General features: G+C 42.7%; 1 protein-coding gene across 1 annotated transcript; it reads right to left on the minus strand.

Moving 5' to 3' along the window:
- Positions 1-3491: 3491 nt before the first annotated feature.
- On the minus strand, positions 3492-6401 carry LOC129924761 (uncharacterized). The gene is made up of 2 exons (XM_056021426.1): positions 3829-6401; positions 3492-3559 (listed from the first exon to the last, which is right to left on the minus strand). Exon 1 carries the CDS (start codon positions 5397-5399, stop codon positions 4098-4100), a length of 1302 nt encoding a protein of 433 aa, XP_055877401.1. The 5' UTR covers positions 5400-6401; the 3' UTR covers positions 3492-3559; positions 3829-4097.
- Between the last annotated feature and the right edge of the window lie 7246 nt (positions 6402-13647).

A 13647-nucleotide genomic window follows, 5' to 3' on the forward strand; every position in this document is an offset into this window, starting at 1 on the left:
ATTTTACTTTGTCACAAAGTGCCTGTTTTACCCTATTAAGTAGAGATTTGCGTCACTTGATGTTTCGTGATTTGATTGATTGATTTTTGATTTGAGGCATATCGGCACAATTTAGGCCATGTCGTGCCTGCAGTCCCTTAAGGACTACTCTCTCTCTAAACAATAAGGGCCAGTTGATGTTTCGTACTAAAGCCATAATGAATATATACTAATTCTATAATTAAATGTCTGAACGTAACCATCTGAGAAGTAACACTGCAAAGACTTTCTTCCAAGCCAATAATAGTAGGCCTACAATAGTTTTACGCAAAAGATGGATTGTAAAACTATAAGACGGATGTGAGCTGTGGTTTGTCTAGACTGTAGGAGGACTAAGAGACTTTATATTTAATCGCCATGTACAATTACATTTAGAACTAACAGAACACTAAAGCAACTCTTCAGATTAGTAGTCTTTATCTGATCGTTCATTTTCGTAATTACAACAATAGCCCAATAGTTTTACGCGAAAGAAGCAATGTAAAACGTTAAGACGTGAGCTGTGGTTTACTATAGGCCTACTGTTGGGAGGACTTTCTATTCTAATCGCCATGTACAATTACATTGAGAACTGATGAAAGAAAAAACAACTCTTCGGATTGATAGTCTTTACCCAATCGTTCATTTTCGTAATTACAACAATATTCCCAAAATGACTTCGGGTATATATCCTTCCTTAACAAATTATTCATCCGAGCGAGGCTCGGTCACCTGATATTATGTATTAACATAGGTTTTCTTTTTCAACAATTGTTTCTTTGACAATCAGTTTTATATATTCGTGGCATTTTAAGTAGAGCAAACTTTCTCTTCATCTACCTTATGGCCATTGTCCTTATCATAACAAATATATACAGGAATTCTGGGTAACCAAATTTAGCCAGTTTTTTTACACCTTCAAATCAATTAACTTCTGCTAGGAAGCAGCTTAACATTTAAAAATTTCATGGACATAAAGTTAATAAGGATAAGCTATTGTTGTAATAAACTGTAACAAGCTAATATGTAGGTAATGTCCGACCTTGTACGCTTGCAATTCAATGTTCAATATTCTATAGCACGTTAGTCGTAACGTTTTGTTTTCATTTGCATACAATTAATAGTTATCATTATATTTAGTAAAGACCTAGAATGTGATAAAAGTAATTTTTTTTTTTGGTCTTGGAGTAAAAAACATTGCCAGCTGTCTTTTGATTTGATACATGTAATAAAAGTTTCTTTGAACAAGATTGAAGAGTGCAGTCCTCTTGGTCAATGTAGTTACCTCTTGCGGAGTTGCGGTCATTGGTAGCGCTCAATAAAATAAAATAGCAGGTTAAACACGTCCATCAGTTTGTGATAGAAGAGATATAAAAAAAAAAATTTCCTACCATATCACCCGAGTCAAAACGTTGATTTGTATCGACGGAGCATAGGCAGCAGCAAGAAACCAAAATATACGAGCAGCAGCGTCAAGAATTAACTGCGTTTTCTTGGTATTTCGGTAATACAATGCAGAGATCTCAGACACTGAACAGAGGTGTTTGGGCGTTGGATTTGTTGATGGCGATTGTACTCGATGAGAATTCATTGGTTTTGCCATTGCTGTTTAGAGAGACGCACTGCCTGTGTCCAACTTCATTGTCAGCGAATACATTATGTACTTTCCTTAACAGGGACAAACTACTCGGCCAAGGCTACGATGGCTGCCTCGTGATGGGTAGCATTTAAAACTGTGTTCAGGCAAGCATTCGTGAAAAATATCCTGAATCAGACATTGCCCTTTGCGGGTCCCACAGACTTAAACTTGTTATTATTGACCTGAATGCCGTTTCAGATGTACGTAATGCTGTTGGTGTCATCCAGAAGATTATCTATTTCTTCCATAACCGTCCCAAGCGAGAGTATTGGTGCTAAATTTACTTCTTTTGTGTGAGACACGATGGACTTAGAATTCAGTCGCGCTTTCAGTCACAACTTTGAGAAGATCTTTGACTGTTTGACGTATTTTAAATAATGTCTGTAAGTGAAACCTGACAAACTGCGTATCAGTGTCTGCTTCTCGTGTGTTTCTGATTTGTCTTTTAATTTGTCGTCAATTATTTATCTTTTCATGAACCAGTTTCCGTGATGTTGCAGTCTGTCCATCTTAACACAAGTGGCCTCTTAACAGCACATCAGCAGTCACATTAATGCCATAAATACCAACTTGGCCATGTTGAGGAACACTTCAAGGATGGCATCTTGAGAAAGGCGAGACTGCTGGCAGGCCAACGGGGTATTGAGTTGGTGCTACCGAGAATTCGTAGTCGACAGACACACCGAGAAAAAACATATGTTTGGATTTTGGGAGTTATTACAGAACACGGCTTTACATTACTTAACTTTGTTCGTTAGTTTCTTCATTAACGTTTCGCTTTTCAAGCAATACTAATGCTCAGTTCAACTTGTGTTGTCTACATCCTAAAATGATGCAAGAGCACTGCAGATAAGCGTTCATTGCCGACTTGTCCATCGAGAAGCAATTCAGTAGTAAAGTTATTGACAGTTTTGGCAGCGTTTGCATTTTTTGTTTCATCAACCTTCGGGATGTACGGGCCGCACGGATAAACTTAATAACGTGTACAGTAAATACTTTGTTCACGTGTTGTTGTTTATTTCATGAAACAAGTATTTACTGTGAACTAAATATCGCATAGGTATGGGTGGCGTAGTGCACTATTTCTTTTCTTTAATATTCTTTGTAATAAAAAAGTTGCAGCTACGACTTGAGCCATGAGTAGCGACTTGCCCCCACCCCCTTTGCAAAACATCCTGCGGGGCCCATGTCAGGGAGGTGTGTAACTAGTTTAGTGTAAAGTTATATCTACGAACATTCTTGACTAACTAGATCAATGTGTTATTTCCTTGTCTGACCCCTCAATATACAAAAAAATAACACTATGGCATAACGCGCAAGGGGAAAAAAACTCAGTTTGTCGTCATCATTGACTACACACTACAGTACGCTAGGCCTACATGTGTACGTCTATCTGACCAGGTTGTTGAAATCAGTCGGACAGACAGTCTATTTACTTTTTGGGCAGGGATGTGGATTAATTTTGTTTTTCTATTGTTGGTAATCCTAATGCTCTTAACTACATAGGCCTAACTAAAGATTTAGACCTAGATCTCAATAATAGGTCTAATAAAGACTATTATCTATTAAATGCTTCGGCTTCATCAAAGGTTTAAGCTATAAAAATTGTGTACTTGATATTCCTGCAGTTAATAAATTTTTGTTTACCGCCAATGAATTGATTAGAATCGCTAAATATTGACCTAACACGCTTATCAGATTCCCACTATAAACAAACAGAAATTAAACACTACCACGTGACTTTAAAAATAATTCTGAACAGTCATTATAGTACATAGAAACTTTTGGCAAAAAAAAAATTGTTATACAGATGTGGTGGGTTTGGCACAGAAGACAACTAAATTCTAAATGATGAAAGGAACTCGTAGGACGATTCCAAACTGTTTATTATACATTAAAGACCTGCCAAAGGCAAACCTAAAACATATTTACAAATGAACATAAACTAAACATAATTAATAGGCCTAAATACTAGATCTAACGAAAAACAAAAAGAAAATCTTATGGTGTGAACAAATCATCTCTTTTACAAACACAAGAGAGATATGGAACACCAAAAACATTATAAAAATTAATGACAAAGTAATTCTCTAACAAGATGGACATTTAACATTCTATATAAACTACTAATTAAAATTACAATCTAATATAAATAAATAAAATGTAATTACCTGCAGCCATACATAAACACATGGTGTAGAACCAGGCACAAACAGGGAGTGGAGACGACGTAGGTCCAGTAACGTACGGACACTACAGCGACAAGAGATGCCGGTCGAATGGACAGTACCCACGTTAGTCTGCCTTGTTATGCGCGGACACAAGGTGCCATCTAGGGGGAAGGGTTACGTGGATATCGGGGTGGCCGGTGTTTTCTGAAAAGGTATCCACTCCACTACAAAGCCCCTAGCTTGAAACGACCAGTCCAGGGGCGTTCAGCCTAGTAGGTTTCTGAAAACTGAAACAACTGATTCTTGTCAGTGTCTTTTGGAACGACAAACATCTTTCCAGTTTGTAACGTGCTGAGTCCATCGGTCATATAGAGTGGTCTGTCTGGTTTTTCATTGAAACTAACGTCTTTCTCGACCCATGATGTCTGGGAAGCTGTAGAAAGTGTGGTAGGGAGTAGTGAGCGAGTTCGTCTTTGTGGCTGGTTCAACTGCTTGTAGTTTCTTTTTTGTCTATGTGTCTTCCGGAGTCTGGTCTGGTTAGGCTGACGACCCTTAAAGTTTCTATTTCTCGATGCGGGGTATGTTTGAATTGAGTGACTTGCATCTGTATTGTAAATTGCATCCGCTTGTTGTTCACTGGTTCGTTGTTCTACTTGGTGGGTTGGCTGTGAAACAATGGGTTCACTATTGCACACAGATTGAACCTCAGCCGTGAGTTGTGGGGATGGCTGACATTGACGCCCTACGTGTCCAGCCTCCCAGCAGTTGGTGCAGACTGGTGATCCGTTATCAGTGTATGGGATGAATCCTTTCTTCGTCCTTGACCACACAAGACCCGGCGGTGCTGTTGGTCGAATTCTGTTTTGGTTGCTATGTTTCGTGTGTCTTTGTGTTGGTCTGCGTTGACAATGTGGTTGACTAGAAAGTGGGTTAGTTGAACTTGGCAGACTGTTATAGCCTGACCCCTTTATCTCTTCAAGTTGCTTCTCTAGCTTGGCCAATTTCGCTAATAGAACCTCAGACCACTGCTCTTGAGCTCGAGCTACATCTTTGTTCTGGTTCTCCAACTTGAATGCATAGTTTCGTAGACTTTGAAAACTTATCTGGGGATGTTGCGCTATGAACCTAAAAAGCTCTCTGTGAAGTTCTGGATCTCTCACTTCATAGGCATATTGGTCCCTCAATCTTTCCTCCTTGAAGCAATCTATTCCTTCTCTTTTTTCTTGTCTTATGGCCGTTGTGAACTCCTTAAATAGTCGGTGAGAAAATTCAAGCAGTGACTCACTTCTTCTCTGCAGCCACATCAGAAATGCAATCTCTGCCTCTCGCACCGGTATGATTACTTCAAAAGCAGATGTAAGTGCATCAAGCAGAGCTTCTGGATCACTTCTGATATGAGGTGGCTGAAGATCTATCTCTAATCTAGCTGGACCACTTATGTTCGCAATGATGGTTGCTGTCTTCTCTTGAGGCGAGAGGTAAGGCCGAAATTCCCATAGATCTCTTATTTCTCTGACGAAATCTTCAATTGAAACCACAACATTTCTGCCATCCCCACTGAACTGTCTCATTTTTCTAGTAGGTTCTATGATGTAGTGAGGGCGCTGACAGGCCAGCTTCAATGCCTCAAGTTCAGCTTGTAGTCGAGTCAACAAGGGCGGTGACAGGCTAGCTTCAATGCCTCAAGTTCAGCTTGTAGTCGAGTCAACAAGGGAGCTGACAGGCCAGCTTCAATGCCTCAAGTTTAGCTTGTAGTCGAGTCAACAAGGGAGCTGACAGGCCAGCTTCAATGCCTCAAGTTCAGCTTGTAGTCGAGTCAACAAGGGAGCTGACAGGCCAGCTTCAATGCCTCAAGTTCAGCTTGTAGTCGAGTCAACATCCCCTTAGGGACACGTTCCATTCCCTCCGGCTCTCCTTCACAGCACGTGGGACCCACGTCTCTCCCCTTCACTGAACCAGGTTCCACCATATTTCTCTCCATCTGGCTGCAGGTCTTAAGAAACTCTAACAATAATAGTAACCTAATAACTAAATCTATCTCAACTGAAACAATTTTCAAGCTAAGTAAAATCACAATTAAGAAAATATAAGCAAATTATTTTAAAATATACTAAACTAAATCTAACTACCCTGAAACAAAAAGAAGAAAACAAAAAATAGAAAATATTTGAAAGTACAGAAACAGGAAAAACTAACTGTTACTTATGGACATCTACGTCTGGTTGTCACTTTCTTAGTTTCGGCTGTCAGGAAGCAGATTCTGAGACGTCTTCTGATCCCACAGTGTAGTCTCTCTTCCTGACCCCACTCGAGCTACCAAGTTTCTGTGGTGGGTTTGGCACAGAACAAACTAAATGACATGACGAAGGCAACTCGTAGGACGATTCCAACTGTTTATTATACATTAAAGACCTGCAGCCATACATAAACACATGGTGTAGAACCAGGCACAAACAGGGAGTGGAGACGACGAAGGTCCAGTAACGTACGGACACTACAGCGACAAGAGATGCCGGTCGAATGGACAGTGCCCACGTTAGTCTGCCTTGCTATGCGCGGACACAAGGTGCCATCTAGGGGGTTGGTTCCCCAACAGTCTAAAGGGATATGTGAAGAAGTTGAAGGTATTCCAGTAGGAATTCGACATCATTGTCACATGACCATCTGGTAGTCTTTAGGTTTCCTACTTCTTTATCTATTCGCGTACCTGCAATTTTCTCACTATCTGCAACATGGGCTTTGTACACATGAATCTCTAGTCTAGGATCTATGATATAGAGCTGTACCTGATAGTCTATTTCCAGCCTAACTTGATCCTAACTATGGGCGATATTATCTAAATGGAGACAGGCAACAGTCAATTGATAAAAACTTTGGTATGGCAGTAATCTGTACTAAAAGAAATTATTACAAAGCTTATATCAACTCACTTGTCTGTCAGTTTGTCTTAAAAGTTTTCTACACGTTATTTCTGCCAGACCCAATCTCGGAACACGTTGAAATTGTGCAGAATTATTTATTTACCTGAAAATAAAAAGTATTAATAAAAATAATTAACTAATTAGTTGACTAAATGTTGGTAATTAATTCTTTTGTTTTGTATCGAACAAGGGAAAGAAATTGTACTTGGCTGAAGTGGTGGTATAAGTTAAATTAGTCCCCTTAATACTTAGTGTAGAGACTAGGCCATCGCCAGGGCCGCCCGCAGGATTTTTTGCAGGGGGGTGCAAGTTGCCACCTATGGCTTAAAGCCGTAGCTTCAACTTCTTGTTACGGAGAAAATAACTGTTCTCCCCCATCCCTATGCGATATTAAGTACACTGTAAATACATGTTTCATGAAAAAAAAAAACTAAACATATGAACAAACTATTTACTGTACACGTTGTTAAGTTTATCCCTAGGTCGATCAAACAAAACTGCAAAAGCTGACTGCACCAAAACCTTCAATAGCTTTACTAATGAATTGCTTATCGTCGCGATGGACAAGCTGGCGATGAATGCTTATTGTGTACAGTGCTGAGAGTCTTCTTAATATTGCAGCTCTTGCATCTTTTTTGGATGAAGACAAAACTCAGAATTATTCTTGCTCGAAAAGCAAGATGTGAATGAAGAAAGAAAAGAATCAAGAGATACGTAATGTTAAGCTGTATTCTGTAACAACTCCCAACATTCAAACATTTGGTTTTTGCTCGGTGTGTATGTCCGACTCTGACGACTGCAAATTCTCGGTAGCACCTAATTAATATCCTGTTTGTTTGCCATCCGCCTCGTGTAACTCAAAATGCCACTCCAGAAGTGTTCCTCGGCATGGTCAAGTTGGATTTTGATTATGCCAATGGGGCTGCTGGCGTGCTGTTAAGCGACCACTATGTTAAGTTGGACAGACTGCAATATCAGGGAAACTGGTTCAAGAACAGATGAATGATTGACGACAATTAAAAGACAAATCAGAAACACACGAGAAGCACTCTCTGATTACATATGTGGAGTTTTGTCCGGTTTCACCAGCAGCCATTATTTTAAAATCTGCCAAACAGTCAACGATCTTCTCAAAGTTGTGACTTAAAACACGAAACAGAAACATATTTCTCAGCCCATTATGTCTCACACAAAAGAGGTAAATTCACCACTTACGATCTCACTTGGGACTGTACGGAAGAAATAAATAGCTTTCTTTATGACATCAACGGAATTAGCGTATATATGAAACATCATTCAGGTCATTGATAATAAAGTTAAGTCTGTAAGACGCACAACGCACAAAGGCTGCTTTTGATAATTTTTTCCACAAATCCGTGCCTTAACACAGTTCTGAATGCTAGCCATCAAGTGGCAGCCATCGTAGCCTTGTTTGTCCTTGTCTTGACTGTACACAATGTATTCACTGACAATGACGTACGACACAGTGCGTCTCTCTGAACAACAGGGACATAACCAATGAAGTCTTCTCGAACAAAAATCGCAATCAACAAACGTAACGCCCAAAGAGATCTGCTCAGTGCCTGAGATATTTTCAGTTTCATCACCAAAATTCCCAGCAAATGCAGTTAGTTCATGATGCTTGTAATTTTGGTTTCTTGCTGCTGCCAGTGCTCCGTTAATACAAATCTACCTTTTGACGCAGAAGAACTGATATCCTCTGCCATTGTAAACTGGTGGAAGTATTTCACCTGTTATTTTAACGAGTGCTTAAAAGACCTCAACTCCGCAAGACGTAAATACATGTACCATGTCGTCCCGAGACATGACGTTAAACTGCGCTCCTCTTTCCTTAGCACTTTTGGAGCTCAAAAGGGCCCTACTTCTTTTCTATCATTGTGTCTGCCTCCTCTTTTCCTAAGTCTGCCTTCATTGATCATCACACTGTCTCCTTAACTTTAAATTCTCACTACGTCCTAGACCAGTCCGTTTGCCGTGGACTGCGACGGGTAAGGGGGGATAAAGAGATCCTGGTGTTTGAGTGGTGGCTATCTGAGGATAAACCACAACAACACAATACTTTGGCTCCAAGTTCCCCTAGACCTGAGACCCAGATGGCCCGCTCTGGGTCAACCGGCTGGTCATGCCGAGCTACCAGCATAGGCCGTCGACCTATGCTGGAGGGCGGTGGCTGGAGGGTCAATCAGGGAGCTGCTGTATCGGACACATGTCCGATGTAGCAGCTGACTGAGTATAGCACCTGTGTAGCCCTGGCGGGCTCATTCTAGACATCCGAATGGCCCGTCCCCTTGTTGGACTCGATGGCGGGTGGGGAGCACAGGTGCCGAATTAACCAAAATATATATAGACAAAAAAACACACACAAAACTACTTGCCCCAGACCTATGTCTGGGCAAGAAACGTCGAATTGATGATAAAAAAGAGGAGGTCCCAAAAAGCTGTGCCACCTGGCCATCATTTCTGGTGGTTAGGTGCACAGAGGAGGGAAAAAGCCTGACAAAGTTGAGCCCTTTTATTATCTATAAGGGACTCAAGTCAGTAGTGGGAGAGCCCAAGAGTGTGTCTAAGCTACACAAAACAATGGAACTCCTTGTAGAAGTAGACAGCAAGACACACTCTGATGGGCTTTTAAGATGCAGAAGACTCTGTGATCTCCAAGTGGAAGTCATGCCACACAAGAGTCTGAACACCAGCAGAGGTGTAATCAGCTCTAGGGACCTACTGGAATGTTCAGAGAAGGAAATAGTGGAGGGCATTGAAGGAGTCACCCATGCCCGGCGCATTACCAGGCGCAGGGAGGGTGAGGAGGTCAAAACCGCCACTATTATCCTCACATTCGGAACTAGGACACCGCCAGAGTATGTGAAGGCAGGATACCTACGAGTTCCAGTGAGGCCCTACATACCTAACCCCATGAGGTGCTTCAAGTGCCAGGGTTATGGACACGGCGCGGCAGTCTGCAAGAGGAACACTGTGTGTGCCAGATGTGCTGGAGAGGGTCATGAAGACAAGGGCTGCACAGCCCAGTTCAAATGCCCAAACTGTCAAGCTGGCCACTCAGCCTACTCCAAGGACTGCCCTGTGTGGAAACAGGAGGTTGCCGTGCAGGAGTACAAGGCAAGAAACGGATGTACCTTTAGCCAGGCGAAATCGGCTGTACTGGCCCTACCCAAGGGCCAATTCGGCTTGACAAAGACCTACGCCCAGGCTGTTGCTAAGAAAGGAAGATCCATAGCCACACAGACGGACACATTGACCCCACCACCCCCTCCTCCTCCTCCAACTCAGAAGAAAACACCCCCAAAGAACACACCTAGAGGTTGACCAACTCCCTAATGGGAGAAATCAAAGCGGAGAGGATGCCCGAGGTGAGAGAGGAGGAAATAACCTCCGCTCTAACCAGAGGGATCTCCCCTCTCCAGAGAGAAAGACTTCCCCCAAAAGGGGGTTGTCCTCCTCTCCATCCAAACCCAAGAATAAAAATACCAAGGTCACTGGAATAAAGGGAAACCCCTCCGGGGGCCTCCCAAGGCCAAAAAGCTCCAAGTAGGTCATCTAGAATAAGCCATGGATTCCAGAATTGTACAGTGGAATTGTAGAGGCCTCAAGGCCAATTACGAGGAAATGCAGCTACTGATGGACTCTGAGACTCCTGTAGCTGTCTGCTTACAGGAAACATTTCTGAAAGATTGCATCAGCTTCCGAATCTACCGTGCTTACAGCAAGAATGTTGAGGATGCAGAGAGAGCGTCAGGTGGAGTCTGTATCCTTGTGAAGGATAGCACCCCCCATGAGAGGGTAGAACTACAGACCACACTACAGGCCGTAGCAGCTAGGATAACCCTTCACAAGGTTATCACTTGCTGCAGCCTGTATCTACCACCAGGCGCTCCATTAAACCGAACAGACATGGAGGACCTATTGAAACAACTCCCCCGGCCTTATTTAATCCTTGGGGATTTCAATGCCCATAACACCATGTGGGGATCCAACAATACCGACACAAGAGGTCGTATGCTGGAGGATATCTTCCTCCAACATGATTTATGCATACTTAATGATGCATCACCGACCTACTTGCACCCGGGAACTGGATCACTCACATGCATTGACCTCACCGTATGCGTCCCCGGACTTCTGGACGACTTTAAATGGTCAGTTAGCAATGATCTACGGGGAAGTGATCACTTCCCAATCATCATTACTAACAATCTCCCTTCATTAGGACAACCTCAGCGGTGGAAACTGAATAAGGCCGATTGGGAACAATTCCAAAAAAGATGCTCCGAGGATATCACAGAAAATATCCTCGATGAACAGAACCCAGCTGATACCTTTGCTAGCAAGCTACTAAGTATAGCCAGGAAAGTTATACCCCTAACCTCTGCAAATCCAAAACGGCCTAGCAAACCATGGTTTGATACAGCTTGCAAAAGTGCTATTGGCGATAGGAAAAAACGACTGGCTGCATTTATAAAGAATCCTTCCCAGGAAAACCTAAAGCTATTCAGGATAGCTAGAGCAAAGGCTAGACAAACCATACGGTCAGCCAAAAGGAATTCCTGGAGAAGTTTTGTCGGCAGTCTGGATGCCAAAACGTCTGCTAGAGCGGTTTGGAAGGCAGTAAGGCGAATCAAAGGGAAAGAATCAAATGCAATAGGGCATTTGAAAAACCAAGGACGAACTGTCACGTCCCCCAGAGAAATAGCTGACTGCCTTGCATCCTCAATAGCAGAAAAATCATCCACTGCACACTACACGCCAGAGTTCCAAAAAGTCAAAACCAGGGAGGAAAGACACCCCATTGATTTCAGGTCAGAGAACAATGAAGACTACAACAAACCGTTCTCGCTTGAGGAACTGAGGGAATCGCTGGACAAGTCACATGACACAGCGCCTGGAGAAGACGAAATCCATTACCAGTTCCTCAAGCACCTTCCCGAACCCTCATTGGCAGTCCTGCTAGGGGTCTATAACTGTGTGTGGCAAACAGGCGCTTTCCCAAACAGCTGGAGGAAAGCCACAGTTATACCGATACCTAAACCGGGAAGAGACGGCTCTGACCCAGCTAACTATCGACCAATAGCACTAACAAGCTGCATCTGCAAAACCATGGAAAGAATGATTAACAGTAGGCTGGTCTGGTACCTGGAAAGGAATAAAGTGATCTCAAACTACCAGTGCGGATTCCGGCAGGGGCGGACAACAACTGACCACCTGGTAAGGCTGGAGGCTTATATTAGAAATGCATTACTCAGAAGAGAACATCTAGTAGCTGTATTCTTCGATATAGAAAAGGCCTATGACACAACCTGGAAACATGGCATTCTACGTGACCTGGCGCTTATGGGGCTTAAGGGACACCTCCCCCGTTTTGTGGAGGAATTCCTGAAAGATCGAAAATTTCAGGTTCGAGTGGGCAACTCCGCTTCTGACACTCATGACCAGGAAATGGGTGTACCCCAGGGCAGCATTCTGTCAGTCACCCTGTTCAACATTAAAATAAATAGCATCATAAATGCGCTGTCCCCTGGCATAGAGTGCTCTTTGTATGTTGATGACTTTGTCATTCTCACTTATGGGAAAAACATGAACACCTTAGAAAGAAAATTACAGTTATGTTTAAACAAAATTCAGGGTTGGGCAAACTATAATGGTTTCAAATTCTCAGACTCCAAAACAGTTAGTATGCATTTTTGTAATCTAAGGGGACTCCACCCAGACCCTGAACTATTTATACACAAAAAGAAGATCCCTGTCGTGAAAACTACAAAATTTTTAGGCCTCACCTTAGATTCCAAATTTAATTTTCTCCCCCACATTAAGGAACTTAAGAAGAAATGCCAAAAGTCATTAAACATACTAAGAGTACTCAGCCATACGGACTGGGGAGCTGACAGAGATACCTTGCTGCTGCTCTATCGGAGTCTAATTCGATCCAAGCTAGACTACGGATCCATAATATATGGAGCAGCAAGGAAGTCGTACCTAAAAATACTGGAACCAATACAAAATGCTGCCCTGCGTCTCTGTCGCGGCGCGTTTCGTACATCACCTATCCCAAGTCTCCATGTGGAGGCTGGAGAACTCCCCATGGATATAAGAATGAAAAAGCTTGCAATGCAGTATATAGTCAAGCTAAAATCCAACCCCACGAACCCTGCTTTTGACTCCATATTTAACCCCACAGAGGTAGAATTATACAATCGAAGGCCTAACGTCATACAGCCGTTGGGCCTTCGAATGAGAGAACCCATCCAAAATTTAACCCCACCCATTGACCAAATCTCTAAAATAGAAACCCCTCAGAACTCTCCTTGGCTAATGAATAAACCCAAATTAAATTTATCCCTCCTCAATTTCAAAAAAGAAAATACAGACCCAAGCATACTACAAGTCCACTTTAGGGAACTGCAGGAGAGCTACAGAGATTGTGGCACCATCTACACAGACGGATCCAAAATGGAGGGAAAGGTCGAGTGTGCCTGCTCCTTTCGGAACAAAACAATCTCCCGTAGACTCCCCGATGGCTGCTCCATCTTTACGGCCGAACTGCACGCAATATTGCTTGCACTTATGGCCGTAAAAGCATCAGAAAGGAGGAAATTTATAATCTGCTCCGACTCCAAATCTGCATTGCAAGCTTTGGGGCGGATGAAGACTGACATCCCATTGGTACATAAGAACCTGAAGCTGTTGGACCAAAAACAGCCGCCCGTAGGGATGTCACCTTCATCTGGGTCCCCTCCCATGTTGGCATTGAGGGAAACGAAGCCGCAGACAGAGAAGCAAAGAGAGCCCTAAATCATGCGGTGTCAGGAACCCAAATCCCCTACTCGGACCTGAGACAAAGTATTGCCTCTGCCACCTATCGAGA

Source organism: Biomphalaria glabrata, chromosome 2 (assembly GCF_947242115.1).
Source record: "Biomphalaria glabrata chromosome 2, xgBioGlab47.1, whole genome shotgun sequence".
NCBI lineage: Eukaryota > Metazoa > Mollusca > Gastropoda > Planorbidae > Biomphalaria > Biomphalaria glabrata.

Bases quoted from the DNA above. Each gene is read 5' to 3' on its own strand.
- LOC129924761 (XM_056021426.1), bottom strand. From the start codon at position 5,399: ATGAGACAGTTCAGTGGGGATGGCAGAAATGTTGTGGTTTCAATTGAA.